The 27,007-nt window shown below is 41.2% G+C and overlaps 4 protein-coding genes across 10 annotated transcripts in view; all 4 read right to left on the reverse strand.

Moving 5' to 3' along the window:
* The window catches only part of LOC131110663 (uncharacterized), a 28,157-nt gene extending 27,559 nt beyond the window's left edge, over positions 1-598 (reverse strand). Inside the window, exon 1 of the mRNA XM_058063949.1 lies at positions 220-598. Coding sequence (XP_057919932.1) covers positions 220-598 — 379 coding nt within the window. The remainder of the gene's footprint in view (positions 1-219) is intronic.
* A 125-nt stretch (positions 599-723) lies between these two features.
* Positions 724-5,370, reverse strand: LOC131110398 (B-cell receptor CD22-like). Of its 4 annotated transcripts, none has more exons than XM_058063479.1 (10): positions 5,281-5,370; positions 4,337-4,385; positions 3,887-4,234; positions 3,599-3,814; positions 3,017-3,295; positions 2,660-2,911; positions 2,402-2,480; positions 1,537-1,567; positions 1,052-1,332; positions 724-977 (listed from the first exon to the last, which is right to left on the reverse strand). In XM_058063479.1, exons 1-10 carry the CDS (start codon positions 5,302-5,304, stop codon positions 920-922), a joined length of 1,617 nt encoding a protein of 538 aa, XP_057919462.1. In that variant the 5' UTR covers positions 5,305-5,370; the 3' UTR covers positions 724-919. The 4 variants fall into 4 exon arrangements, with proteins under 4 accessions (XP_057919462.1, XP_057919465.1, XP_057919464.1 ...); XM_058063482.1 differs by lacking the exon at positions 5,281-5,370 and adding an exon at positions 5,139-5,248; XM_058063481.1 differs by lacking the exon at positions 5,281-5,370 and adding an exon at positions 4,459-5,113.
* Positions 5,371-5,967: 597 nt separating this feature from the next.
* LOC131110557 (cytoplasmic polyadenylation element-binding protein 4-like) lies at positions 5,968-14,218 on the reverse strand. Of its 4 annotated transcripts, none has more exons than XM_058063777.1 (12): positions 14,073-14,218; positions 12,148-13,261; positions 11,968-12,066; positions 11,324-11,414; positions 10,810-10,860; positions 10,618-10,641; positions 10,266-10,442; positions 9,728-9,817; positions 9,538-9,656; positions 9,023-9,137; positions 8,774-8,955; positions 5,968-8,644 (listed from the first exon to the last, which is right to left on the reverse strand). In XM_058063777.1, exons 2-12 carry the CDS (start codon positions 13,204-13,206, stop codon positions 8,417-8,419), a joined length of 2,235 nt encoding a protein of 744 aa, XP_057919760.1. In that variant the 5' UTR covers positions 13,207-13,261; positions 14,073-14,218; the 3' UTR covers positions 5,968-8,416. The 4 variants fall into 4 exon arrangements, with proteins under 4 accessions (XP_057919760.1, XP_057919758.1, XP_057919759.1 ...); XM_058063775.1 differs by having other exon boundaries at positions 11,324-11,417; XM_058063776.1 differs by lacking the exon at positions 14,073-14,218 and adding an exon at positions 13,569-14,019 and having other exon boundaries at positions 11,324-11,417.
* Positions 14,219-17,884: 3,666 nt separating this feature from the next.
* stc2a (stanniocalcin 2a) lies at positions 17,885-22,743 on the reverse strand. The gene is made up of 4 exons (XM_058063382.1): positions 22,446-22,743; positions 21,117-21,259; positions 19,919-20,130; positions 17,885-19,779 (listed from the first exon to the last, which is right to left on the reverse strand). The coding sequence occupies exons 1-4, from the start codon at positions 22,582-22,584 to the stop codon at positions 19,431-19,433; spliced, it is 843 nt and encodes a 280-aa protein (XP_057919365.1). The 5' UTR covers positions 22,585-22,743; the 3' UTR covers positions 17,885-19,430.
* Positions 22,744-27,007: the final 4,264 nt, after the last annotated feature.

A 27,007-nucleotide genomic window follows, 5' to 3' on the forward strand; every position in this document is an offset into this window, starting at 1 on the left:
AAACAACATATTTTAAGTGTTTGATAAGACATGTTTGCGGTGTCAAAATATAGTTTGAATGCAGAAAGACACTAAATCAGAGTGCTTCACAATTTTATAGAACATATTGGTGCAAAACACGGCTAGCCTTCAGTTCGCTGGCTATGCTAGCTCGTGTACGTAGATACACAAGCTAGCACTCTTTTCTTGCTATCCAAATATGATTTATATTGGCTTTACCTTTGGGCAGGGTGAACATGCACATATTGGGTTCCTTTCTGCTCACATCATTGGCCAAAGACGGTTTGACTAACTTTGGGAATTTTACTTTTAGTAGCCCGGACATTTTGTCACTTCTCGTCTTCTTTTTCACGGACACGTCATTGCAGTCTTTACTCTGTTCCTCTTGTGCTACATCTCTTTGAATTGAAACATTTTTTTGGCCCAGCACTGCTAAATTCACTTTCTTATTCGACATCATGACGCTATGAATATTGTTCCAGCAGTAAAAAGTAGAAATGCTCATTTCCTCCTTTCTTTTCCAGCAGGTGGCGGAAGCAAGCTCATTGGTGACGTCATCAAAACCAGCCGCTCCTCTGCTATGATCTTGTACCCTCATACCAATTTACTCACTCACTAGATATGACTAATATTTTTTAAGCAGCATTTCTCAATGTTAACAGTGTTTATTTGTATTTATTATGAGCGAACAAGAGGAACTGCACAGTCAATAATTGTGTGGTTTGGGATTTATTGTAAAGTATAGTATTATGGATGCAAAAAAAAAACACTCTTGGGAATTCTTACAGAAATACTGCATAAGTAAATATTGTATTTTCGAGTCATTAATGCACAGGATTCCAAAATAAGTCTCACAAACACTTAAATATCATGTGAAGAAATGTGTGACATAATGATGCTGCTGCTAAAACTGTATCATTCATCTGGAATTAGCCACAACGGAATATATTGTTGTGTCATTCTCCCCCATTTTGAACCTGTGGATGAAATCAGAAGAAATTAATATTAATCCAACAGCACTAACTAATTACTGTTTTTATAGCAAACTGACCTGGATTCTTGAGGGTTTTTGGCTTGGATGGTGACTGTAGAGTAAGTAACCTCATCATGTTTATCAATAGAATTAGAGAAGCGGCCATTACGTGCTTGTTGTGAGCGATGGCGCCGTGTTTTCACATGCCCATACTGGTGCATGACATTAGCATGTTGTTGCTTGGAGTATCTGCGTGGTGGAGGTTGAGGAGACGGTGTTGATATGTTGACGTTGGCATAAACACTGTTGGACTGATCTTCAGCATCTGCATGGCTGACATATTGGGAATGTAACGGCACCTGATTGAGCGGTAAAGAGTAGTGAGGTGTTAGCTGATGTGCTACAAACATTTCAAATTTCATTTTTTTCTGATAATGATGTTGGCGTGCGAGTAATGACGTCAAGTCGGTTGCTAGCTCAGTATGCCTGCGGTAGGTAATTGTTTCCAAGTTTCGCCTTCCTATGATTTTTCTTGAGTTGATGGATGGATGAACGATACTTACCCTTTTTTCATGCTCACGCCTGTGTTTGGTCCTAGCATGGAGATAAATGAATAAGACAATATGAGACAATGAGACATATTATTATTTTTTTTTGTGTGTCATGTCCAGCCATTGGGGCAGATAGTATTAATCTACATGCCCCGACATGCTAAACAGATTTGCTCTGCCAGGAAAGGTGTGAGCCACACCTTCCCTGTACTATGAAATTTAATTTGCCATTATTTTATGTTTTTGTTATGCAAATTTGGAGCGGCTGGACTAACAGTGGTCTTGGCCAATAGCACTCATCATAAATAAGTACGGTACAGTTAACCCATATGATCAGTATTGGTATCGGAGCATCCCTAACATTCTGTAACATATTATGTACGATGAAAGCTTGTCACTTGTCACTTGCAACACAATATTTTGCAACACTAGAAAAATTCCTCACTGGGGAAGTCCAAAAATACCAACATTTGTCAGTAATAATGTTAAGACCATTTGAAATATTGAAAGAATTGATATTTTGTACAGTTAGATTTTAAGGAGGTTCTAACTGGAGCTTCAACATGCAAAAAGAAGAAATGAGAGGAAGAGTAGTTTTTGAGGTGAATGGCGCAGATACTCATTACTTAGTTATTTTTTTCAACATTTTATTTCTGTCTTAGGGGGATTTTATGTTCTATTGTGCTATTGTCTTAAACTTGTGATCAGATGATAAACAGCCTACTTCCGTTTAATGTTTTTTTTGCAATAAAATCCTGACTCACTCTCATTTCTTCATTTTGAAGTGCTACTTGCAACAGTTGAAATTGTAAATTCTTGCAACTGGTCTTATCATTTTGATCAGGAGTGTATAATGCCGAGTCATACTCCCACCTACCACAGCAAAAGAAGAGCTATGACAAGGGACCCCAAAAGACACACTCCAAATCCAGCAAGTATCAGTAGGGCCTGATGACCTGTGGAGATGCATAACAGAACACTTTGGCTAGATTGTTTACATTTGGTTTGTCTCCTGGTATCTCCTCTATGCTCTGACATCGTGCAGGGAAACCACGAATCAACCAGAAAGAATAATTCCCTCTGTAGGCTCTGAATAATATTACGCCATTAATTTGTATCATTAACAGGAACTAACCAGAATTATTTTCCTCCATTGCCAGCAGCACTTTTGTCGAGTTGGTGACCCCAAGAAGGTTCTTGACCTGGCAGAGGTAGATTCCCGTGTGGGATCCGTTCGTGGAGGGAAGAGACAGTACCTGTCCTGAGCCCACTTGGAGCAGGGAGCTGGGGCTGCTCCACTTATACCAGATGAAGCTGCGGTTTGCAGGGTTGGCTGCGCTGCTGCATGCTATGTTGACACTGCTACCCCCGGCAACACTTGGCAGATCTGGTGGAAACATTTCTTAGACTATATGAAAAGTCTCATTTACACTGCTTTGCCATTATTTTATGGACTGGCATGAGAAAACAAGTAGACCTTTGGGATACGTACACTGCACATCTAGGTTCACCTCAGGAGAGTTAACATATGTGTTGCCCCTCCTGCTGATATTATTGGAGGCCTGGCAGTGGTACAGTCCACTGTGGCTGGGCTGAGGAAAAGAGATGGTGTAGCTCGGTCCAGAACTTATTAACTGTTTGTCCTTAAACAAGCTGTATCCACCCTGTGGCACAGGTGGGTTGGCGTCGCTGCTGCAGCTGAGAGTCACTGCACTTCCGTTGAGGACGTGTCCTGCAGGCTTCATTGAGAACACAACATTGTTTGGAGCATCTGATTGGAAAAAGAAATCAGATTAGCCAATGACATAAACGCAGATTAATGTTCAGACATCTGGGAACGAGAGGTATTTTTTTGTTAGCACGCGTGACAGCAATAGTATCAATATCAAGGGTAGTATCAAGATCAGAATGCATTTTGTGCTGTGCTGCTGCTCCTCTATGGAAGAACGGCAGTGACAAGCACCTTTTAGCTCATGCACTACTGACTCAGTCAGGATGCAACAGTTCTTAAAGGGTCGCTTCAATGACATTTCTATGTATTTGATATCATAGTCACGGTATTAGCAGTACTTACATTGAACATTCAAAGCAACAGAGGCTGACTTCCGTCCAAGGACAGTGCAATAGTAGTTCCCAGAATTATTTTTTCTCGCCCAGAAGACCGGATTTGGTACCAGTTTCCCATCTCGGTACCACACCGTCTGGAGCTGTGTGGCACAACCCGTCTCACAGGACAGACTGACCCGTTGGCCTTCCGTCACTGTGCTTGGCTCCAAAACAGCCGTCAGTTCTGTTTTTTGATTCAAAACATTTGAATTAAAAGATATTCCATCACAAATAATATTCATATGTGTGTTTTTACCTTTCACTGATAAATAAAGTGGACGTTTGCTGGTCCAGCTGCTGAGTGTGGTCACAAAACGAAAGAAGTAAAATCCTTCATCGGAACGTTTTAAGTTATTGATCTTCAAGCTGCAGTCTCCCCGGTAGGTGCCCACATATTCAAAGTGAACTTGGCTTGACGCCGATGTTGGCAAACTTGGCAGGGAATACAGGACCCACTGACCAGACCTCCGCTGACCTTTGAACCAGGCAGCCGAAGTGACAATATGACCAAAAGGGTAGTCATACTTGCACGCAATACGCAGTGTGGTCCCTTCCAAAGCACACTGATCCTTGAACATGACGCCCCAGTCTCCGCTCCATGCATCTTTGATCACAGAAAACGTGATTGTCAGTGTTAATCAACATTATTCAAGGCAATGTCAGGATATTACAAGTCCAATTTAAAAGGTGTTTCCTTGCTCCTCACTTGAAATAAATAGCAAAACAATCCACCTCTCTTTCATCGTTGAAGCAACCTGGAACATGCCGAGACAAACAAGTTTGTTAGGACATGATGGGAATGAATGTAAAGACACATTACTCACCCACAGCATGCATTAGAATGGGACATTTACTAGTGGGTGGAAAAAGCAGAAGTGGGAAAGTGGGTCCTCCCCGTTTCCGTTCCCTCAGTGTTACTGCAATTTGTTCATTTTTGTAGACATACAATACAGTGCATCATCTCATATTCGCATTTCAGATTTTTTGATTACATTATAACACACGTGGACCACTTAAAATAAATAAAATAAAAATAAAATATAATACTGTCCCGGTATTTCCTTGGTATCGGATCAACTTGAAAATGTGATGTAGTGCCTTCCTCTACTATGTAGCACCCACACAAAATGCAGACATTTCAAAGTGTTAAACACCCCCGTAAACTACAAGGTAAATTTAACAAACTTAGTTTTTATACTTTGTTCGGCAGCTCTGATTGATTATTTGACGGGCTCAGTTTGCTAAGCAGTAGCATTATCCTAGCATCAGCTATGCTTCGCATGTTAGCTTGAACTCAATTCTCCTCTGTTAGCATCAGCGACGCTTCCCATGTTAGCTTTAACTCAATTAGCCACCATCAGACTTATTACTTTAACTCTGACTGATTTCATTTATCTGTCTGGTTTCGTCTTTTGGCTCGTCAGCTTCTGTGGAAGCAGGGTGGGTGGATAAACCCAACTTGATTTCTTGATTTCTTTCTGTGCCAGTTGTTTAGCATCTTACTCGACCTTGTTAATTAGTCAGCCTATAACGTGTTGTTTCCTAGCCTCAGCAGCTGTGTTAGCATCTGCTAGGCTATGCAATTCATTAACGTTAACATCAGTCTGACAGGATAAAACAGATTGATGTGTAACAGACGTGATATCATACCTGTGTTGGTGGCTCGTGGTGCATTCAATAAAACTGGGAAATTGTAAAAATCTCACTTCGGGCAAGGGAGACATTATTTTTATTTATGGGTTTTACCTAACAACACAACAGAAATTCATGTTTTGATATATCTGTGTATCCTCTCTGCATGACGTTATTTGATAAAAATGTTAAAAACGAAATAAATACTGGTCCAGATCACCTTTTATATTATTAGGTATGATTTGTTTGGCTGATTTTTGTTTATACTGTAGCATTCAAGGACCGTCATAGTGCAAAACCTCAACACTTTACATATCAATATGCGTCAATGATAATGTAAAGTATCCATCCTCTTTTTGGAAAACACAAATATGGTTGCACTCATATATCGAGTTGTGAAAGTGGCGGATATCCAGTATTATGCCACAGTAGTGAAATCAGCATGCAGTTCCTTCTTCCTCACAGCTGTTTTATTCGTTCAACATCTCACATTACAAATACTTCAATGTATGCATACAGTTACAAACAAGGTTGGCAGCAAATGAATATGACGTTAGATCTTTTGTTTTTACTTCACTTCTACAAACCAGCTATAAAAACTGATGTCTGTATTGTAGCATAAAATAATCAGGAGGAAAAATATAAAAATTAGAACTTACGTATAAATGTGAAATTACTTAATAAAAATCCAAATGATATCTGGTAAAAAAAAAAAAAAAAACGTCAATAAATATAACCTTCCCAGCATACAATTAAAAACTATTGAAATCTTGCAATCAAGTAATACTAAGAGACATATTCAATATTCTTTTTCATCTGAAAATGCAGAGCACAAAACAGCAATTAGAAAAACTAGACACATCAACAAGTTAAACACATCACCCCAAAAATATAACAAAAATCTGATCCAAATCATAGTTATACATTTCAATTGAAAATATAGCAAATGCTAAGTACATTATCAACCTTGTATATACAATGTTTTCAATCACAGTTACATGGTAGTAGCAAAATAAGTAAGCACAAAACTAAATGTTTAAAAATAAATTCATGTATAAATTAGTTGGTTTTTTTTAACTTGCAGACATCAGCATGAAAAAAAAAAAAAGGAGAACACAACCGTGACTGCATGATTTATGAATTCAATGACTTTTACTGCGAAGACTTGTCTCTGGAAAGAATAAGTATTGCACATAATGGCTCACAGTTAACTTGCAACATTAAATCACATTCAGGTTATGTCCCAAAGCATGCCACATCACAAAAGGGGGTCAAGTGATCAAGTCTTCTCACCTATGTCCTAGCGAGTGTCCTCTACATTACAAAAGTGTTGTCATGGTGTAGATTGCATAAACATGATGTCTGTGTCATGTCAAGAGAGGCTACAAGAGAGGTGATCTCCAAGGAGACAATGAAAAGTAAGGAGATCTAGTGCGTTACATCATTAGGTCCTGCATCAACACTAGCCATGTTATTTCTGTAGTACATAATTATGCATGCCAAGAAGACTTAGACTTAGAAGAAGTAGAACTTACAGGCAGTTCCAGAAAGAGGATCTAAATATTCAAAGAGCTGATATCCACTCAGGTGATAGGAAGGATGATTACATGTTGACCAAAGCCAAAACATTTATTCTACTCAACTACACCTAAGAGTGAAATACCAGAATATATATATATAGATTTTTTTTTTCCAAGACTATCAAAATCTTTTAGAAAGGGTCTTGCGCCATGCCTTAGGATCCTGTAATTATGTAGAATGGGCAGAGGAGAATCATATGTACGACTGGCTAATGCTAGCCTATTTTTTTTGAAGCTCCAGAATCACACCAATAGACCAGACAATTTTCAGATTTACCAGCACTTAAATATATAAAAGCTAATTGAAAATTATATTAATATCATTCATTTTCTCTCTTTTTTTAAATTAAGTTACCATAAATGCAGATATCTTAGTAACAAAGGTACAAAATTATTTTTCACCAAGTGAAAAAAATGAGGTATTGCAAAAGGAGTTCTCCCATCTGTGAAAAATGTGCCTAAAATGACTATTGAAAAAAATATTTAGAAAAGTAGTGCATAATAAATGTATATATGTCCATGACAAAATAATCAGCTATAAAACACTGTACAAAAATCAGCAGGCCATGTATAAAATAATATCTTTATCTCTGTGACAGCAAATTCTAGCTACGACCATATCCAACCACAACACTTGTGATAGAAGCTCCAAACCAAGTAGAGCGTGCAGTGGTACACCATGAGGACAGCTCAGGGAGAATGGACTGTGCATTCCCATTAGTTTGTACTACATTAGCATGTTAGCTTCCAGTGCTAATATCCCTGACAATATAAAGCGAGCAAATACTACTGCCAATACCTGAGCCCGGAGGGGCTGGGCCTTTATGAGCTGAAATTCCTGACTCGTCCTTGTGCCACCAGAGGACACCACCGTATCCCGACGACAACCCCCAGATTGACATCTGCTCTTGGTGATGCGTTTTAGGCCAATCTTTGGTTTGCCCTTTCTGGTTACAAAGCGTCTATTTTTAAACCAAGACCTAAAACCATTGCAAGCGGTTCAAACACAGCTTTGCCAGACTTGAGGAGAGACTGATGTGTGATGTTGGCCAGTTCCCAAACACTGAGCTGCTTGAAACAAAAATCAACTCGCCATCTAAAACGACATTCCTCTTCTTGTTCAAACCCAACCGATTAGCACTCAAACTTTGGTAAATGGTAGTTGTTCTCGAAACTTGCAAGCAAAAAGAAAACGCACCCTCTTCAATGCAGCTTCCGCAGTCAGTATACTGATTTAGGTATTGTGAACCTCAATTCAAATTTGTTACCCTTGACAACAAATGTAAGCAGCTTTGCCAGCTAACACCAAACAAAATGACAGTCAAGTAAGAAAACATCGAAATCCAAATATAATGCATTCATATGTTCATGCACACTTTAAGTCAAAACAGAAATGGGATTTCATACTCTTCTTAACAGTTACTATGTTGAGAGGGCCCAATTTAAAAAAAATATATAAATTAAGTTCTTTTTTTTTTTAACTTAAAAGAAAAGTGCATTTATATTCATATCATAGTCACCCCCATATCTCCTTCCCTCCATCCCGCCCCATTCCTAGGTTTTATCCCTTGCCTTTAGTTCCAGCGGAAGGAGATGTGCCGTGGTCGGTCGCCACCTTCCTTCACCAGGGGCTTGTGGAACTCACGGCCGGCGCGGGAATGGATGGCCGCCCAGCAGTATTCGCAGTAGTACTGCAGACAGGTCACGTTGGCGCAGAAGAAAGGCGCAAACTTCCCCCCGCAGCGGGTTCCCTGGCACTCGTCACACAGCTGGTCGTCCAGTACGTATGGCTTCACTTCCACCTGGCAGACACAAAGGGTAGGACACGAGGTGAAACTAGGGACGATGCAACTGTAGTCATGCACAGGACTGCGGCGTGTCATGGAACTGAACAGGATACACTCGTTGAAGATGCGAACAGGGAAACTCACCCGTTTATCAATCTCCCCATGCTGCAGTTGAACAAATCGGGCACTGATGGCTGCAATATAGCTTTGCTGATTAGAGAAAGCCACTCGCCCCGCTCCCTTTGGATATTTCAGTTCAGGGTCTGTGTCGATACCAGCGTAACACACTCCGCCATAGAGACGGTCCATGATCATGGCCAGCTCCGCTGGAATGACATCGCGTACAGGTTAAATTGGTGTTATTGCACTTGGTGGTCACAACAACAGATGTACCTGCACGTAGGGGACGAGGGACACCTCCTACAAAGATGGTCTTCCTGGGATCCAGAGGCTGGGACCCGTCCATGACAAAATCACTGTCATTTAGGTTCCAGGGTCGAATTTGGACCTGGTACACAATATCAGACATGATATAGATTTAGGAGTGTGACAGAGTAACTTTTAAAGCAAGAAAAACTTTTTCAATACGGTGGTTTGTTAATCAGTCTTTACACAACAGTTGACCTGTCACATACAAGTCTGCTGTGGGACGAACTGTGAACTTAGGCATGACTGTGTGTGTGTGTGAGAGAGAGAGAGAAAGAGAGCAATGTGACTAAGATTTAAACACAAGTTAACCTGCTGTTTAAAAATAAAAAGAAGGTGCTCTATTACATTGAAGTGTATAGCTTCAGTATTATATAGCTTATGTCTTATGCTTGGAACATTTGATCAGCCACCAAGAATCGGAATTCTAAGTATTAATAGCGGGCTACCATGCAATGGAAAAAAGGGCTAAACACACTCACAGGCTTGTCTTTAATGGTGGGGCTGGAGACACACAGGTACAGCTTGCCGTCCTCTTGAATACAGGCATCGATCAGAGCCTGAACAGAGCTCTCATCTTGAAAGAGCAGGAAGGCGTACCCTGGAAAGGTAGGATTGAAATGAGCACCACAGTGCTGCCGAGTCTAAATACAAAAGTGTGTTAGATCTCACCTTTTGGAGGGAAGTAAGATTTGCTTTCTGCCTTGTGAGGCCAGTCTACAAACAAGTGACCAAAACGACGAAAACTGGCAGTGATTTCATCTGTAACAAAACACACATTAAGATATATATATATATATGAGTGGATATTTATTGAGTCCCACATCCAAATCCACATAGAAGTTGGTGGATAATTGTTGATTAATTGTAATTTAGAAAGGTTTTAAGTTATGAACAAAGTCAGGTGCACTATCTGGTGCACTATCTGGCTGCAACCAGCACTGTTAATTCAGTCTTAAATCTAGTGATTGCATACAGGCAGCTAGCCATAGATGCAACACTATGGCATCATTCCACAGCGTGACAACAGTACGTACAGTACAGTATGTACGTTAATTCCTGCAATTTTGCCTCTGTGGGCCAGGTTTAAAGACGCAAGAGTCGTCCCTCGTTTATCATGGTTAATTGGTTCCAGACTCAAATGCTTTAAGTGAATTTTCGCTTTCGCATTTAATACATATACTTCACAAATTCACAGCAATGTCTGTACCTTCGTCAATGTCTGGGGGAAGCCCTCCAACAAACACTTTGCGAGAATAACGCTCTATGCGTTCTCCGTTGAGGTGGGGGAAACAGTGTGCTGAGCCAAGCCCACCAAGGCCCTGGTCTGTGGTCTCATCCTCCCCGAAAGAGCGTTCATCCTCCATGGGGAACAGCGAGGAATGACCTGGCCAGAAAAGAACACTCTACTACATCAGGTACGCATCTCCTTCATGAACCTCTATCCTTGAACAAGACCGAAAAAGACATTCAATTTTTTCCATGTGTGATTGTTTGTTACGTTGTTTTATACAAAATTAAATAATACTGAACCATTTCAAAAACACAAAGACAAGAATTACCTCGTCTTCTGCCATAACTTCTCGCTGCATGTAAAACAAAACAACAACAACCTTGAAACTGCCTCAGAGGTAAAATGGTGGTCACTCAGCATCAGAGAATGTAACTAACATCAGACTAGGCATTTCTTGCATTATGTCTCAGGTCTTTTACATCCCCATTGGTGTTCGACACTGTGCATGTAATTGACATACCATTCATAGGCAGAGGCCCGTCTCCACCCTGGTGAGAGAAGTTGAAGCGTCCTAGAGTGAATGACAAAACAGGAAAGCCTTTACACCACAACTTCATGAACTGGAACTGGTATGACCTCATTTTTGCCATAGATTAATAGCAGCCCAATTTGGTAAAAAAAAAATTAATTTTCCAGAAGGGTTATTGGTGTTTACATGGCTGCGCGCAACCGGGTTACTGCTAATATACCAGTTATGATAGATATTTGACTGCATGTAAACGTAGACACTTTGCTTTTTTCATAATTTATTCAGGTGTTCCTTTCTGAAGGTACACAGTATAAAAATGTCCAATTTTTGTTAAGCATCTGTATTAACCAGCCAGGAGTGACTAGAAAATCCTCTGTAAAATATTTATATCATCTGCCGTGTACTACATACAATGAAAAGTATCTTCTGACGGTGAAATAAGGCTGTATTTATTTACAGCCAGTAGCGGGATCTTCTCCGCACTATTGTTTGTGTGGGAACTAACCTTTCAAGGAATCCTGTTCAGCCCTCATAATGTCAATCAGGGAGTTCTCCAGAGAGTGCATGTTAAAACCATCAAAGGAGCGGGTTCTCTCCTGCTAAAAAGAGAGCAAGAAAACAATTAGCCTCCACGCAGCTTCGCATCACCATCTGAGGCAGCGACAGCAGGCCTGACACAGTTAGCCATCATGTGAGTAGAAAGCTGGGCCTACGCATTGACTGCATACATACATAATGACAGCAAAGGAGATGCGGTGCTACAAAAGAGGGGCAAATGCATCTACGTCACTATGAATAAATGCCCTGACACAAAACAAAATGCAGGGCATTTAAAATGGAGCCACACAACATGCTGACTGTGCAGGGAGAAAGCTTGAAAGCACACAGAGCATCAGTATGCGCAGAGACACAGAATGAGGGCAGTAGCAAAGGCCAGGGTGGACAAGATTACTATCCTGTAACCTAAGGATCTACACATGACCCCGTCACGTATCCCGTTTTGCTCAATGGCGCATTTGTTGCACTGAATACAGCTGAGTGCATTCAATAAGATTAGCATTGTACAACGTTCTCTCTGGGGATCACAAATACACAAAAAACTGAATGAAACTACAACGTCAATGAATGAAACTGCAGTAACGCCCTCACCTGGAAAGGGTACACGCTATCACTGCGGCTCACTGCGTCCTCCACCCAGCCCTTGTGATTGAAGCCAGAGCTATTTCGGGGAAACTTCTGTGAAGGAACCTGTGGATCCATAACGAGTTGTATCTTCTCATTTAAATTAAGCATACACAAAAATGAATGTTTAGGTGAAATGTCTCTCACCTGATTGTTGGGGAAGGACTTCTTCAGCGGAGAGATGGAGTTAAGGCCTGTCATTCCTCCACCTACCCCACGTCGGTACTCCCTAACACCATGGGTGCCCCCCCAGCCTCCATATCCCCCAGGGCTCCAGGTGGTCGATGTGGGCGTGGAGGGGCTCTGGTAGCTTCCCCAGGGTGAAGGGTGTTTGCTCTGGGCAGGTGTGAGGTGGGGCAGTTGGGGGAAGGCTCCTGTGCGATGAGCGTGCGGCGGGAAGGAGGGTTGAGGCGGGTGAGGGCTAGCTGGGGAGCGCCGGTGCTGCGGTGGCACCCCCTGGCTGTGAGGGTGATAGGACTGGGGGTGAGGGGTGGGAGGGTGGTGCTGTGTGACCGGTCCGATCTGAGGAGTGAAATTTCCTCCGGCGCCAAAGCCAGGCCCGGTGTGGTGAGAGAAGCTCTGGAACAGCAAAGGTGGTGCATTGCCGTTTGAGCCAGCAGGACCAAAAAAGCCCCCAACGTCATCACCAACCACTGGAGAATGGGTGGATGGAACAGCAGGGGACCAGTTGTTGAAGCTCGTCAGCGAGGAGGAGGTGGACTGTGTGCACCCTGTACCCATCCCCAGGGTGTCCTGGTAGTCAAACCCACTAAGCACTGGAGACTCCATCCTTAGCTTCTCCTTGCCTCCACTGCTCTCCAAAGAACCTTTCTCCAATAAGCTGTCTTCAGGAAGAGCTCCCTCGAGCTCCCCCAAGGTTGTGCCGGCCTCTTGCTGGCCCGGAGAGAGGGCCTGAGGCTGGGCCTGGACCTGAGACTTCTCCTGCATGTCCTGGAGGTCTAAAGCCTTCGACTTGTCCGACTCCAGGATCTCATCTTGCATGTTACTGTGTTGGGCTACAGCAGGGAACAGCCAAGCACTGCCCCCATTGGTGGAGCAGGTGTTGTTTACAAAGGAGGGGGGGCTGGGGGGGTTGGAGGGGTGGTGTGGGTGCTGGGGTTGGAGGTGAGGAGGGATCCTTACAGGAAAAGCAGACTTGTTGCCACTGCTGTTCTTCACCAGAACTCCAAACCCGTAGTCCCCCATTTAGGACACCCAGTAAATCTTCACTTGACCTTTGGCTTTCACCGACTTCTTTATGCTGAAATAAAGAGATAGGAAGAAGTAGAACGGGTGACATGTTTAATTGGAGTGACAAGTTAAAATATAGCAGTGGATTACTCGTGTAGATTGCACCATGTCTGGGTTATACCACAAAAAAATAAATCATTATCTCGCCAGGCTAAGCAAACAGGGAAAACACCCTAGTGAACCAGCATAAGCTAGCAGCCTGCTTTGACGTCTGCAAAGGTCGTTGCGCAGCTAGCAGCAAGCTAACATCGACTCCACCACCTTTCATGTGTCCTTTTCATCATAGAGGCAAGCCAGTCAAGTCTATTTTAAAGTACCTCGGAGCGGTCTTGTGCATTTGCCTAGTTGGGGAAACAGCATGGACACCTATCGAGTATTCTTCCTTTTCTAAGCAATGACCCGCTCACACGTAGCCATTTAAATACAGGAAAATGCTGATGACGTCTCCACGTCTGTTCTGAATGTAGGGTACTTCCCTTCCCGGAGCCGCTAAGCTAGCATAAGGGACGTTGTCACGTTAGCATATTTGCAAAGCAGCTGGTAAGCATTGAACGCTTTCGGTGGATAACAGTGCCCAACGAAAAGAAAGCAATATTCACGACACCATTATAAAGGAAAATCCGGTGGAAATTTCCAGGGAATGACAAGTTGGAAAAGGAGCTTGGCTCTTTAAACGACCTCGTCTGTTTCGTGCCCTGTATGTTCAATGTCACACCGCCTAGCCATCAAATTTTCACCTCGAAACAACGCAACCCAATCCAGCCCGCGGTTCTGAAAGCACTGACAATCATAGCTCATCGATAGCATGTCGGCCTAACTACCTTCAGTTCAGCGTCATGACCTTATCGTTTTGATGTCGCCATATTTCAGCGTTTTTCCCTTTTCTGCATTTCCCAGACGGCCGGTGTAAATGGTTTCTCCTCTTTCATCTAGATGACAGCTGAGCCAGTCCGCGGACACTTCCGACTATAAGCCCCTCCCCAATAGTCAGAAGGAGCCAATCTGTGTCAGGATTTCCCTTGTAGTCCCGCCCAGTCATGGCTCCATCTTCCATTTGATTGGATATAAATCGTGTAGCCAAGCCTAAAGTACGCCTTTATTCAATGAATGGCACATGCTCTCCTCCCAAATAAGGATGCATTGAAATGAATGGGAGGAGTTGATGGGGAACTATATTAATGAGTTATAAAATCAATATTTAAGAAAAGGTGCTTCTGGAAGGAGATCATATCCAAATTAGGCAAAACAACACCATGGAGTCATTTAGTCAAAATGCAGTTGAAATGATTTGATTAAACAAATGTGATACCTCCACCCCCCACCAGCAGCCTCATAGGAGTGTGTTGCATCACATGAAAGACCATCCAGGGTTATCCAATGTGCGGCGTAGGGGCCATTTGTGGACCACGGCTTGTTTTTTGTTGACCGGTAGAGTATTCTGTAAATAAAAATAATTATTAACTAAACATATTGTTGCCTATAAGTATGAATGTGAGTGTGGTGTGATGGTTGTTTGTCTATTTGTGCCCTGTGATTGGCGGGCGGCCAGTCCAGGGTGTAGCCTGCTTCTCTCCCGAAGAAAGCTGGGATAGGCTCCAGCAGAGGATAAGTGATAGAAAATGAATGAATGAATGAACATATTGTTAGATATTAGACACATTTGCTTTGCTGTGTCACTTATAACACAATATTTAGATGCGGATGTTCTATTGCGATAGCATATACTTAGCAACATGACTTGCAGTACTCTTTATTGTTCAGCTGGACTACCCAGCATACCTTGTGGGCATTTGGAAATAACATTTTTAAGGAAATATATCATTTATGTAGTATGATACAAGAAATTACATAGTATTTATATACTTCTTTGCATATTTTAACCTACATTGGTTGGCTTTAGTGTATTTAATAAACACTAAACCCCCTGCCGTTCTTTCACTTTCAGTATGTGGACCTTGGTGGACACCCCTGTTATTCAGAACCTCTTGAAATTATCACTAAATGTGTGCATATTTCAGTTTAAACCTTTGTTTAAACTTTTGCAGCTGATGTAAAAGGACTGTCTTCAGTAGAGCTCCTGTTCTATGCATTATTGAAGTGGAGTAGGATTACTTGTGTTAAACCAGTTCAACCCAAACATGCTTTTTTGATCAGCTCTAGTATAGTAGTGTATTCAAATCCGCCACACTGATCTGGCATAAAACATCCAAATAATATTTTGTATTGGTATATGTACAGGTATAATGCTAAAAATTCCTAGATTCATCCCTCATTTTACTCTCTGTCCTGTGGTAGTAACACTCACCACCCAACCCACTCCCATGTGCTGCAGGGCCTGTTGGGGTGGTTTAACAACAGTTTGCTTTGAGTGTCTGGTTTCCCTTAACAGTAACAGGCTGATGGTCCTGGTGTTCCTGGTTTGAAATGCTTCCTGCTTCCTGTAACAAATAACACACACACAGTATCTTATAACCAGTAAAACAATTCAATAAATAAACTTCATATCAAGGTTGTGTATATATAAGATGCTAAATATAAGACAAAGGAAAAGCATTCAATACAGAATGTTCTTTAAATGATTCATCCATGAAACCTGGGCACCGAGTCATTTATTTATTAGTTCCCACAGAGATGGTCACCAAGCGGCTGAATTGTATCAGGTTTCTCGCTTAACAGGACAGTTTTCTGCTGCTCTGCCTCACCTCGAGCCATCTCAATATTGATAGAGCTCAGTTGCCATACCAACCACGGGAGTGCGGCATATTCAGGCCCGCATGCTGTGTGACTAAGAGGTCATCTTTACTAATATCATGATGACTCAACATGCTTCAAGCTAAATATCAGCCTTTACTTGTCAGTATGTTATCATTATATGATTATTAAATGTAATTAAAACAAGCAATTCTGTTTTTTTTATTTGTTGTGGGAAGGCACCCACTTTGAAAATGAAAGTAAGTCATCAATCAAAGCATTAGAGGTTGCAGAGGGAGAGGAGGAAAGGTAAGATAACACTGCTGTCAAGTGGTCAACGGATGCGGAAACATGCATCTTGGTTTTGAAATCCCTACACAGGCCTGACATTTCAATTATATTGTATTCAACTTTATTGAGTCCCTCATTAATGGCGGCTAATTGGTTCCAGACCTGGCCGTGATAAGTGGGATTGTAGTTAGCGCATAGAAAACCGGCTTACAGCCTAATGAATATGATCTTTAACATCATTAAAGCCCTTTAGACATGAAATAACACCCCTATAGTTTCCTTTACATCCATATTACCCAATATAGTAGACATAAATAAGACTGTGTGTGTTGCTATAAATATGTAATGGTGCTAAGACAGCAGAGTGGCGGGCGGACAGGAAGTGACATCGCCAAAAGTGTACTGCATAGTATATCAAATTAACTCAATAAAATAATTTTCCATCTTTGTTTCTGTCCAAAAAAACAAAACAAAAACATCCAAACATCTTTGCATGTACTCAGATTTGTACGACTAAGCGTCATTTAAAGTTTAATGCAACGTGATACTTTATTTTTACAATTTCAGCTATGTAAGACAAATGGGACACTACAGATTTAAAATAAAACAAGCAAATTCATTGAAGGTGTAGCACCAAACTCTCAGCTCTCCTGTCTCTCATTTCTATTCCAGCAGTGGCCTGATTTTTTTCTACATGGGGAACATGATGCTGCGTTGCTCAGACACTGTGTACAAGTGAGTTGCTTAGCAATAAGCTGCAACAGCAACCCTAAAGCAACCATCACTGTTTGCCATGAATGTAGACTCGGTCTTCAATGTGATTACAGCAAACTCATGATTGAACTTTAACAGGCAAATTTATGTCATATTAACATTTATAATGTTTTTTTTATGATGGACATATTTAAATAAAAGACAAACATCTTCACAACTTTCAAAAAGTATACACAGTACACAGTATACCACTCCAAATTCCTCCTGCCATTTTGACGCCCTACACAAAAAATCAACGAAATGTCCCCACCCAGTGGGCATTCGGTGTCATTACATCCTCATCCATGCCAATTTGGCCTTGGCACAGACATGGTGCAAGTGTTTTATGGTATGTGATGCTTTGACATGTTGTCTTATCCAGTCCCTGTCGATGTTTACAAAAGAAACCCAGCTTTAATATGCCAGGTTCCCCCACCGTATACAGTATGTGAGCTTAGATGCCCTACATGACCTCAAACTTTGTTGCATGTTCACTATCAAATCACAGCTCTTAGTAAATGATCCGTGACATAATGTAGTCTCTCATAAAAACTGACACGGTGAGCTCAACCCCCCGAGCTGATGATGTCAATGTTTGGACCTTTAAATAGGCAGGATATTTCCAGTGCCTGAATCTTTAAACGCGTAGGTGGCATAGGTGTCTTTTAACCTGTGTGTACACCTGAGACGGTCAACGCTTTCTGCTGGCCTGTTTCGAGTCACCACTGAAACATTTCTACCATTACATTCTTATTTTTTTGCAAAAAAAGCATGCATATATTGCCACAAAATTACAGGATGTACTGTAGAAAATAAAGTTACTAATACTTTAATGATTAGTCCAAAAATACTCATTGGATCATATGCTTAAATGGAGGAAAACATGGTGATGTAGCACTTGATACTACAAGAAACACAGTTTATTGTCTGAAAAGAAAGGCCACTACATAGTTAAAAGTCACATTACACATATACAGTACATTTTCAATAAAATATAGCTTATGTCTTATGCTGGGATGTCACTGGAATCCCAACCTCCACACACACAAAAAAAAGATAAGTCTCTAAATGACTTGCAGGGATAAGTTATACATTGGATGAAACAGAAATGTGTTGATTGATTGGATTTTGCTCACTTATTAGTGCTTCACTTCCACTTCGACAGAATTAAACTGGCCTTAAAAGGTCAAATGTGTCAATGACCTGAGGGAAGAATTAAAAAAAAAAAAAAAAAAAAGGTTGTCTCACTGCTTCTTCCTACACAGGCCAGCTTGGTGTTACAAGCTCTTGGCCGTTGCCCAGAGGAATTCTCTAGTGGCCTCTGTAAATATAACATTTAGAATAACAGTACGCCATGTGTGGACTTAACCCAGTTCCTGGGTCCTTGCTGCATCACCTGCAGCTCAAACAGGCGCCATAACGAGCCTTCCTGTGACCCGGTGAGGGGGCTACGTTCAAAAAGGTGCGATGAAGGCGCCGTGTCAACAATCCAGCCCCCTGAAGGTGCAATGACATCCGGAACACGGTGGTCGATAAAGACGGAGGCTTGCTCAAATGAAATGAGTTTAAGGGTTGGCGGATCATACGGTTTCAGCAGTCCATCAGAAGCTGACAAAAGTGCAATAGCGTAATTGTTTGTGGCTCATAAAAACAGAACATTCATTGATTCTTTGCATATGACATATTTAGGACCCTTTGAGTGTGTGACAAGACGACCGGGAAAACGGGAACACTGTTCTATTTCTGCATTTACATTAAAATCTTTAGCTTAGCCTCCAATATTTAACCCTCCATCAGTTAGCAGTTTGAGTGACCTCTGTTGGCATCATGGCTATTATGCACTACGGTTATTCATATGTGCCAGAATTGGACTTCAGACCTGTACAATTTTGTATTTCACTATCAAGTATCTATACATTACAATACACATTACAACAAACGGTGTATGTTACATATCTACAGAACATGTGATAGGTGCAATGCTGTGAGGACAACAACAGCACGCCGTATACTATTTCAAACATATTATAGCTATTGTATATTTCCGCTATATTTATACATGTTCATATAAATATAGATTGTTTTTTTTTTTACTATGTACATTTTGATATTTCAACATTGCATTAAGAATAAAATAAATAATACAAATACAGTCAAATCAAAACAGTAAGTATGACTAGAGAAATGCTATATTAGAGTCAAAATACACTTAATCCAAATAAATTGTGATAACAATCATTCATTAAAAAAAAAAAAAAAAAAAAAAAAAAAAGTGGCCTACAGTCAGGTGTGACTATACATGCTATGCCACATTTACCCTGCAAGTTTACTATGTGGGACTGCTGGAATGACTGGAAAACGTGTGCATGTGAAAATGTCCATTCGTGTACAAGTGTGCTATTCAAATGGTGTCGGGGTTATCAGTGTTATCATCGCCTGCATTTTCACCTCCGGATGTCAGCCGCCTCGGGATCTTCCTGCTCAGCCACCACTCCGGCATCCGGACCCTGGCGTCGCAGTCCCTGGTTGCGACCGCGAAGGTGGCCGTGGAATGCCGCCTTCCCGCCCTTGTCCCCGTTTCGCAGGGGGCGAGGGTGCTCCGGCTGAGGGGGTAAGGGGCGGCGGTGTTCGACGGCCGAACCGGACGGCGACGGGGTCAATGAGGAGCAGAGGCTGAGGCTGTCGCACAGAGCTCCCCAGTTCTGCTCGCACTGGAGTCGGACGCTACGGGTTAATGCCTCCTTCACTTCTTCTCCGCAGCCCAGCAGAATATTCACCAACTCCACATAAGGACTGGGCACAGGAGACAATAAATTAGATGGTGTTTGCACAAATAAAGCTCAAATACTTTGACTAAACAAGGAATAACGGTTAAAAAAAAAAAAAAAAATGAAAGGCCATTTGTCATTGTAAAAAAATAGTGTCTACCTACCCTTTAGGGAAGAGATCTTGGAAATGGATCATCTCCACCATCACTCCCACATTCTCCTTAGCGGCTGAGCATAGGTTATGTTTGATATAACACTCTCTCTGCAGCTGGAACACCATCTCCTTAATGGACACACACTTCCGACTGATGCAGCTGAACTTATGACGAAGCCCATGGGCCATACATTTCAGAGCATCTTTGATGAAGGACTTCCCCTGTGTATGAACATAATTGTCATATTGGTGAACACCATTAGAATTATGATATTTAAAGCTATGAAGCATTTGACACATGACACATTTTTACTATGAGGACACCTAAAAACATCTCAGGGCAGGTGAGTTTTTTTCTTACAAAAGGTCAGTTTAGTGTCCAAATGTGATAGATAGTTAAAAATTGCTGTATTTACATGTTAGATCAGGGGTGGGCAAACTACGGCCCGGGGGCCACATGCGGCCCACTAAGCGTTTGAATCCGGCCCGCCAGTTGCTTTCTAACTTTTAACATACATGCTGGCAACATGACTTGCAAGTCGGATGTCTTCTTCAGTAAAAAAAAAAATAACAATAATAATAATTTAAAAAAAAAATCAAGTTTGATGTGGTTTGATGTTTAAAGTGCTCTGGAAAAAAGGGATATATGGAACATATTTAAAACATATAGCTAATAATCTGACACGTTTACAGATTTATACAAATAATTACATAAATAAAAAAATAATAAATATATAAAAATATAATATAATTGATATATAATGTAATTAATAATAATAATATATTTATAAAATATATAATAAATTATATATATATATAATATGTAGAATAAATATAATATATAATATAATAAATAAATAAAATTAGACAAATAATTCTAGGTGGACTGTTAGAATTATAAGCAAATACAAATAGAGTTGAGTTAACAGTTTTGTTAACTCAATGCGGCCCACGAGTCCCAAAGTTTGCCCGCCCCTGTGTTAGATGGACTTTTGGCAAGGCAGCTCGACCCTCAGGCTGAAGTTTATACACATCCACCTAAGTGCATATTTACAAAAGCTAAACTTTTTTTTTTTTTAGGTGGTATGCAACAACGGAAATAAACAAATCTGTTCACGGAGGAGACTCTGAGGCAGCAAGTCAGCCAAAAGGAATGTTGCCCCCTGGTTATACAATTTTTTTTTTTTTTGCAAACAGTCCAGTAATACCTGAGAGTCAAATTTGCCAGCATTATGCAGGAACGTCATGCAGATCTCCTGGAGCCCTCGTATCTCGCAGGAATTGTTCTCAAAGCACTCGAACACGCCGCAGCCGACGTCTCCTGCACTCACCAGACAGTGCTGAATCTCGGCTGGAAAAGAGAGAAGATGAGGAAGCGGTGGAACCATGAAGGTGGAATTATACTTTTGCTGCATTGAAATATCTTGGCGTCACACTTGTTGCTGCACAGAACACGAGGATGGTGCATTGCAGATGCAGCCTTGACTTGTACTTTGGGAGTCCAGACTGCACTTATTACTATTAGCTGGTTGTCAACATGTACAATACAATACAAACATATAGTACTAGCTGTAACATTACTGTCTACAGTAGTTATGAATGAACGGCAGGAGCAAACCACTGATATAGACGGGAGTCATCAATTTCATTTTTTGGCATTTTTGATCACACCTGTTGGACCTGAGTAAAATGGCAGCATGGACGATGGACGTGATTTTTTTCATTTTAACCTCTTCATGTGCAAAAAGCAACCCAAGCATTAGTGTAGTTTGTAGGCCTTAGTTGAACTTAAGTGCGCAGGAAAAGTGAGCCGCTGTCAGCAGTGCTTGTTTTGGCATCGTAAGAATGTGCTTGGATCGTACGAGCTTGGCCGCAGCGTGCATTGAGTTACACGCTGCTGTTATTAAACCTGCCTCTGAGTTTGTCCACTTTATGCATGAAGATTAGATTCTAATATTCGGATTAGGAACAGAAGGAGCACGTTTCAGTAGGATAACAGCAACATAACCTAACTTGAATGAACAAAGATTTGATTGACTGGAAAAAGAGACAGATTTTTAACTAAATTAACTTAGATTTTTTTTTTCTTACAGAAATCAAACAAAGTGACACCATGCCAGATATGTGGTATATGTGGAACAGCTTATTATTAGTGTTATTACTATCAACATTTCAACTTTTTTCACAGCATTGCACCTTTTTGCGCCATTTTTCAAATTTTTGCTCAGTTTTATTTCTGCAATAAAAAAAAAAAAGTGCAGCCTGAAATGGCATAGCCCCCGGGCCACACTTTGGTCACCCCTGCCATACTATTAATAGTTTACTAACATATTGGATTCCTCTCCAAGACTATTTACAAGATATCGCCTTTCTGTGCAAGTCGTGTGCTTGGATTAGTTTTAACCAAGTAGGCTGACGTGACTTCTGCATACATGCATGCACTCCCCCCCCACCCCCCACCCCCCACGGTACACACGTGTCACACTGGTCCCCCACGCAGATCCATGCTTGTGCACCGCCAGTCATATGTTGCTTACCTGTGTTCTGTAAGGAGAGACGTCCTTTATGGATGACGGGCTTCTCCGGTGGAGTGTCGTAAATGTCGATATTATCCGAGCCCATGACTTGCTCCAATACCGACAGAAGCAGCAGCGCCACGGCCACTTTCAGCAACATCGCGTCTGCGGAGACTGTGCCCCGCCAGCGGGCGTGCGTACGTGCGGATGCGTGTGAGGATTCACCTTGGAGCGGGGAACCGCGCGGCTGCGGCCCGGTGGAGAACTAACTGCATGCGGCGCTGTGGATGCTGCCTATATTGCTCTGAGTCCCGGGTGTCAATTTGGATGAAGGAGTTAAGCAGGTGTTGTCGCTCGGCGTCTCTCAGCCAATCGGAGACGAAGACGAGGCTTTGTGGGCGTGGTTAGGGAAACTTACCCATTTTGACATAAAACTGTGGCGCTATAAAAGAAATATTCACAAGTAAGTTGGCAGGAGGGTGCTCTTGGATGGTCGAGTGGGGTTTGGAACACGGTGCAAAAATAAATAAAACATAACCTTATTTGACTTGATAAGCATGTTGTGGTGTTTAATGCAGTCAATGCAATGCATTTTAGCAACAGTATAGATATAAAACATACTTTTTAGGTCTTCAAAGTGAGCTGGCAGCTTGTTTGATATTATTTTAAAAAATGAAATAACTGTTACTATTATTAACTATTACAATAATTTGCTTTGTGACCTACACCACAAAGCCGAGATGTTGATGTTTTGTTCATATTGGGTTGCATTTAGCATCTTTCCTATACAAAATAATAACGATCTCAATATAAAAATTGTCATAAATGTCAGTTCTACCTGAATAAAATAGCACATGCATGTACACAGAAGCAGTCTAAGAGAAGTCACTGACAATTTTGTAATTTGGGAGCTTATGATGAGCTAAACACTCAATAATAGCTAACTTTAGTAGCTAAACTTTGCCAAATCGCTATCATGAACTGGCAACATATATAACTATTTCATATAGTATATATATATATAACTATACAGGAGGTGGAGGAACCCCTTTAAGCAAGCTTGGGTAGAGCTCTTTAAATAACATATTTCAAAGATATTAAAATGACAAATCAACATATGAAGATGAAATGTTAACAGAGTAAAGATGATGCTTGGAAAAGGTTGTTTTTGAGGATGACATATGGAAAAACTGTCAGTACGCTGAGGGTGCAGGAGTATTCCAAATGTTTCCAGTGGCCATGGAAACAGTGTTTCCAGGTCGAGGTGATGTATGACATAAGCCTGTATGTTCCTGTGTAGGGCCCTATAATTTCCACGGAATCGTGGATGGAATTAGCCAGTAAAAAGGGAATCTACTGTTAAACACGGGATCTCATGGAATCGACACATTGTGAATGAAATGTTGTAATCGTGAGGAGAAGGAACATTTGTGTGGGGAAATTTTTCCCCAGCAGACCACTCAGAAACATGTTGAGGTGGCAAACTCACATAAAGCAATGGCCAGTTTAGCAGAGCATGCTGGTGGGCTATGTGTGTGACACTGAGTTGTGTTTTAGGTAATGTAAGTGTGTGTTTTAGGATGTTCGGTGACTTTGTGCATGAAATAAGGACAAAAGCCACGGCTGCATGAAGCACCCGGCTTTGTTTGTGGAGGATTTTGTAGCAATGAAGTGTCATGTTTTTCACTAACACACAAAAAAAACCACAATTTATGTCGACAAAACAAGTGTAAAAAAGTAAAAACATCAATTTTTCAAAATTCATTCACTTTCTACTGCTTATCCTCACGAGGGTCGCAGGGATGCTGGAGCCTATCCCAGCTGTCAACCATTCACACTCACATTTGGAGTCACCAATTAACCTAGCATGTATTTGGAATGTGGAGGAAACCGGAGTCCCCGCAGAAAACACGGGGAGAACATGCAAACTCCACACAGAGATGGCCGAGAGTGGAATTGAACTCGGGTCCCCTAGCTGTGAGACCTGCATGCTAACCACTCATCTGCGGCCTTTTTAAAGTAATTAAAACAGGGAAAAAATGAATTTATGAAGAAAATAAAATAGATGCAATGCCAACATGCTCCTCTAGGGGGACCCCACAAATTAAAACACCAACTGTGTGTATTATTTTCTTTACGAAATGCAAAATGCTATTTTTTTTTGGCAAGGGTAGCATCGTTTTCTGCAAAAAAAAAAAAAAAAAACTGGCTATATTTAGAAATCTTAACTGTCTTATGATTGGAAGTGGACTGCTTATGCCCAATAACTCTAAATACAGATAATTATTATCTTGGGCCTGCCATACATATAATTTTAACTTAGGTTTTAGACTGTGGTATTAATTGTCCACAAGTTACTGCAGTATTTTATTCAGGAGTTTGTGCCTTCAGAATCTAAGCCTTTCAATTAAATTGTCATTATTACAGTATTTGGTATTGATTCAGTAACATTGTTGTGATGTGATGATGGTGTTTTTTTATATTTTTTAAAACAACATCACTTAATTATGTTCAGTAAAAATAATGTTCCAGTCTACGCGCCACAGATTGACTTACGGACGATGGGAACAGAGTGGAAAGTGCAATGCAGAAATATTTTATGTCTGCTGGATTAGAGTAACTGGCATCAGAGGGCGTAACGCACCATGGCACACGTCTGCGGAGGGCTTACATGTTTCCACGAGACCTTCGACCACAAACTGGAATCTCCTGCTCAACGGTTAAAAGCCAGCCTCACTGTGAACACACCCTCCATTGACCCAATCAGGGCGCTGCATTGGGACCACAGGCCACTAATAATGTGAGTCACCTCTGCCTGATGATGCATTCACGATCCATGGGGGAAAAAAAAAATGTGGTCAAACCAAAAACTCATGTGATGGATATACTTAAGTATTCTAGTCATTTCAAGACATCCTTTAAAGCTCCCCAGGGAGGTTTGATATTTATGTTCTGTTATTTGGAACATTCTACAACAAAAGTTCTATCGATTTCCATTATGAAAGGTGATGGTTATCATATGTATGATCGCAATTATCAATAATATCATGCGGCCTTCACGATAAAAATAGTCTCAGAAAGGCAGCTTCCAACAACATCCAATTATTCATTCATTTATTCTGCCCTTCCAGATCTCCTGACTGTGTGGCCAACTTGCTAACCACTTGTCCACCATGCAAGGCCACAACATCAAATGAAAAGTACAAAATGAGTACAGACTCACCATTGGGACGAGCTTGGAGTTTGTTTTCCAGCGGGAACATTATCACATTGATGTTTGATGCGGGTGGGAATCAGCGTGCTCGCATGAATTAACTTGACACTGAACAAAGACTAACGCTCAACGCAGACATAATAACATCATCAAAGCTCACTGTTGTGCTTTCACATATAACATCTGGAAATAATGGTACGAACAAGGTGGTTTGAGAAGACAGTTGTCGTTTATTGTTTAAGTAATGTGTCAAAATGTATCTGAGAATATCTGAAAATGAGAGGATAATGTGAACATTTACTTTTCAAGGGAACTACAGTTCCCATAATGCTTAGAATGTTGGAATTTGGTCCAAAATAGACGGTACCATCGCATGTTTTGATAGCAAAGGTGTTTTGATCTGACAAATCTTAAGTAACTTTGATCAAATTATGGAATTATTACAGTTTGGACTGCCACAACAGTCACATGATGCGAGCTAGTGACGCTGGGAACACCGAGTGCAGGTAGGATTGTTTACAGTGTACATAAAGCACTTAATGTACGGTTCCAGTCCATATAACATGTAAAGCGTTATCATTCACAGTAGCGATGCCGTAGCTCACAGTCTTATAGACGTCTGGCTGCAAGATAGCTTGTCTCATCATGGGATGCCTTGACACGCTTAAATTATAGAATACTATATTTCATAGTATAGCATGGTATTAGGTTTGGTTTGATTGGTATTATCATCCTCAAAAACCATTTTACTTTTAAGAACTTTCAATCCAGCCACCGAGACAAAGAGACTAGATGGCTGACATTCATTTTCCATCCATCTTCTGTGTTATATTCCGTTCAACGTGAATATTAACGTCTTCTTAGGAGGCTGTTAAGGGGTCATCAGCATCCCCTGCAGGGCCTGAGGCGGGGTCTGTCAAAAACCACCCCCCACATGAGCTCTTTGTGTCGCAAATGACAACTAAAGGACGACTCTAGGGACAACAGGAGTCAGGTGTCACTGACAACGCCATCTTGTGGTAAGGGTGAGTTTTGCTGCCCTTTAACTAAAGCAGCCTCATCCCGGATTCGGCAGCAGTGATGCGGTATTAGAGTCTTGACAGCAGAGTTGAACCACAGTTATGGTGATCCTGGTCAACGGAGAACCGCTAAACTTATCTTCAGGAAAGATCATAAATTGTCGAATGCTAGAAATTTGAGAGATTTGTGGCATGTCATGATCACAAACATCTCCAGATACAGCACTCGGAGAACTATTAATAGGTCTACTCTATTATTTTGCTCATATTGTGTCCGAGGATAGCCTGACTGGGCCTCTGATGTGATTTGTTAGTTGTTGTTGTTGGGAGTATTAATGCTGCGTATGTGT

This window comes from Doryrhamphus excisus, chromosome 23 (genome assembly GCF_030265055.1).
Source record: "Doryrhamphus excisus isolate RoL2022-K1 chromosome 23, RoL_Dexc_1.0, whole genome shotgun sequence".
Lineage (NCBI taxonomy): Eukaryota > Metazoa > Chordata > Actinopteri > Syngnathiformes > Syngnathidae > Doryrhamphus > Doryrhamphus excisus.

Bases quoted from the DNA above. Each gene is read 5' to 3' on its own strand.
- LOC131110557 (XM_058063775.1), bottom strand. From the start codon at position 13,206: ATGGGGGACTACGGGTTTGGAGTTCTGGTGAAGAACAGCAGTGGCAAC. The intron at 11,418-11,967 runs GTGAGGGCGTTA...CTCTCTTTTTAG, and splicing joins ATAGCGTGTACCCTTTCCAG to CAGGAGAGAACCCGCTCCTT. The intron at 9,138-9,537 runs GTGAGTGTGTTT...ATTGTGTACCAG, and splicing joins CCACCATTAAAGACAAGCCT to GTCCAAATTCGACCCTGGAA.
- LOC131110398 (XM_058063479.1), bottom strand. From the start codon at position 5,304: ATGCACCACGAGCCACCAACACAG. The intron at 4,386-5,280 runs GTATGATATCAC...GGCATGTTCCAG, and splicing joins ACCACGAGCCACCAACACAG to GTTGCTTCAACGATGAAAGA. The intron at 2,912-3,016 runs GTACGTATCCCA...TGTTTCCACCAG, and splicing joins GGTGAACCTAGATGTGCAGT to ATCTGCCAAGTGTTGCCGGG.
- stc2a (XM_058063382.1), bottom strand. From the start codon at position 22,584: ATGTTGCTGAAAGTGGCCGTGGCGCTGCTGCTTCTGTCGGTATTGGAG. The intron at 20,131-21,116 runs GTATTACTGGAC...GTTCATACACAG, and splicing joins CTGGCAAATTTGACTCTCAG to GGGAAGTCCTTCATCAAAGA. The intron at 19,780-19,918 runs GTAGGTAGACAC...TCCTGTGCCCAG, and splicing joins CAAGATCTCTTCCCTAAAGG to TCCTTATGTGGAGTTGGTGA.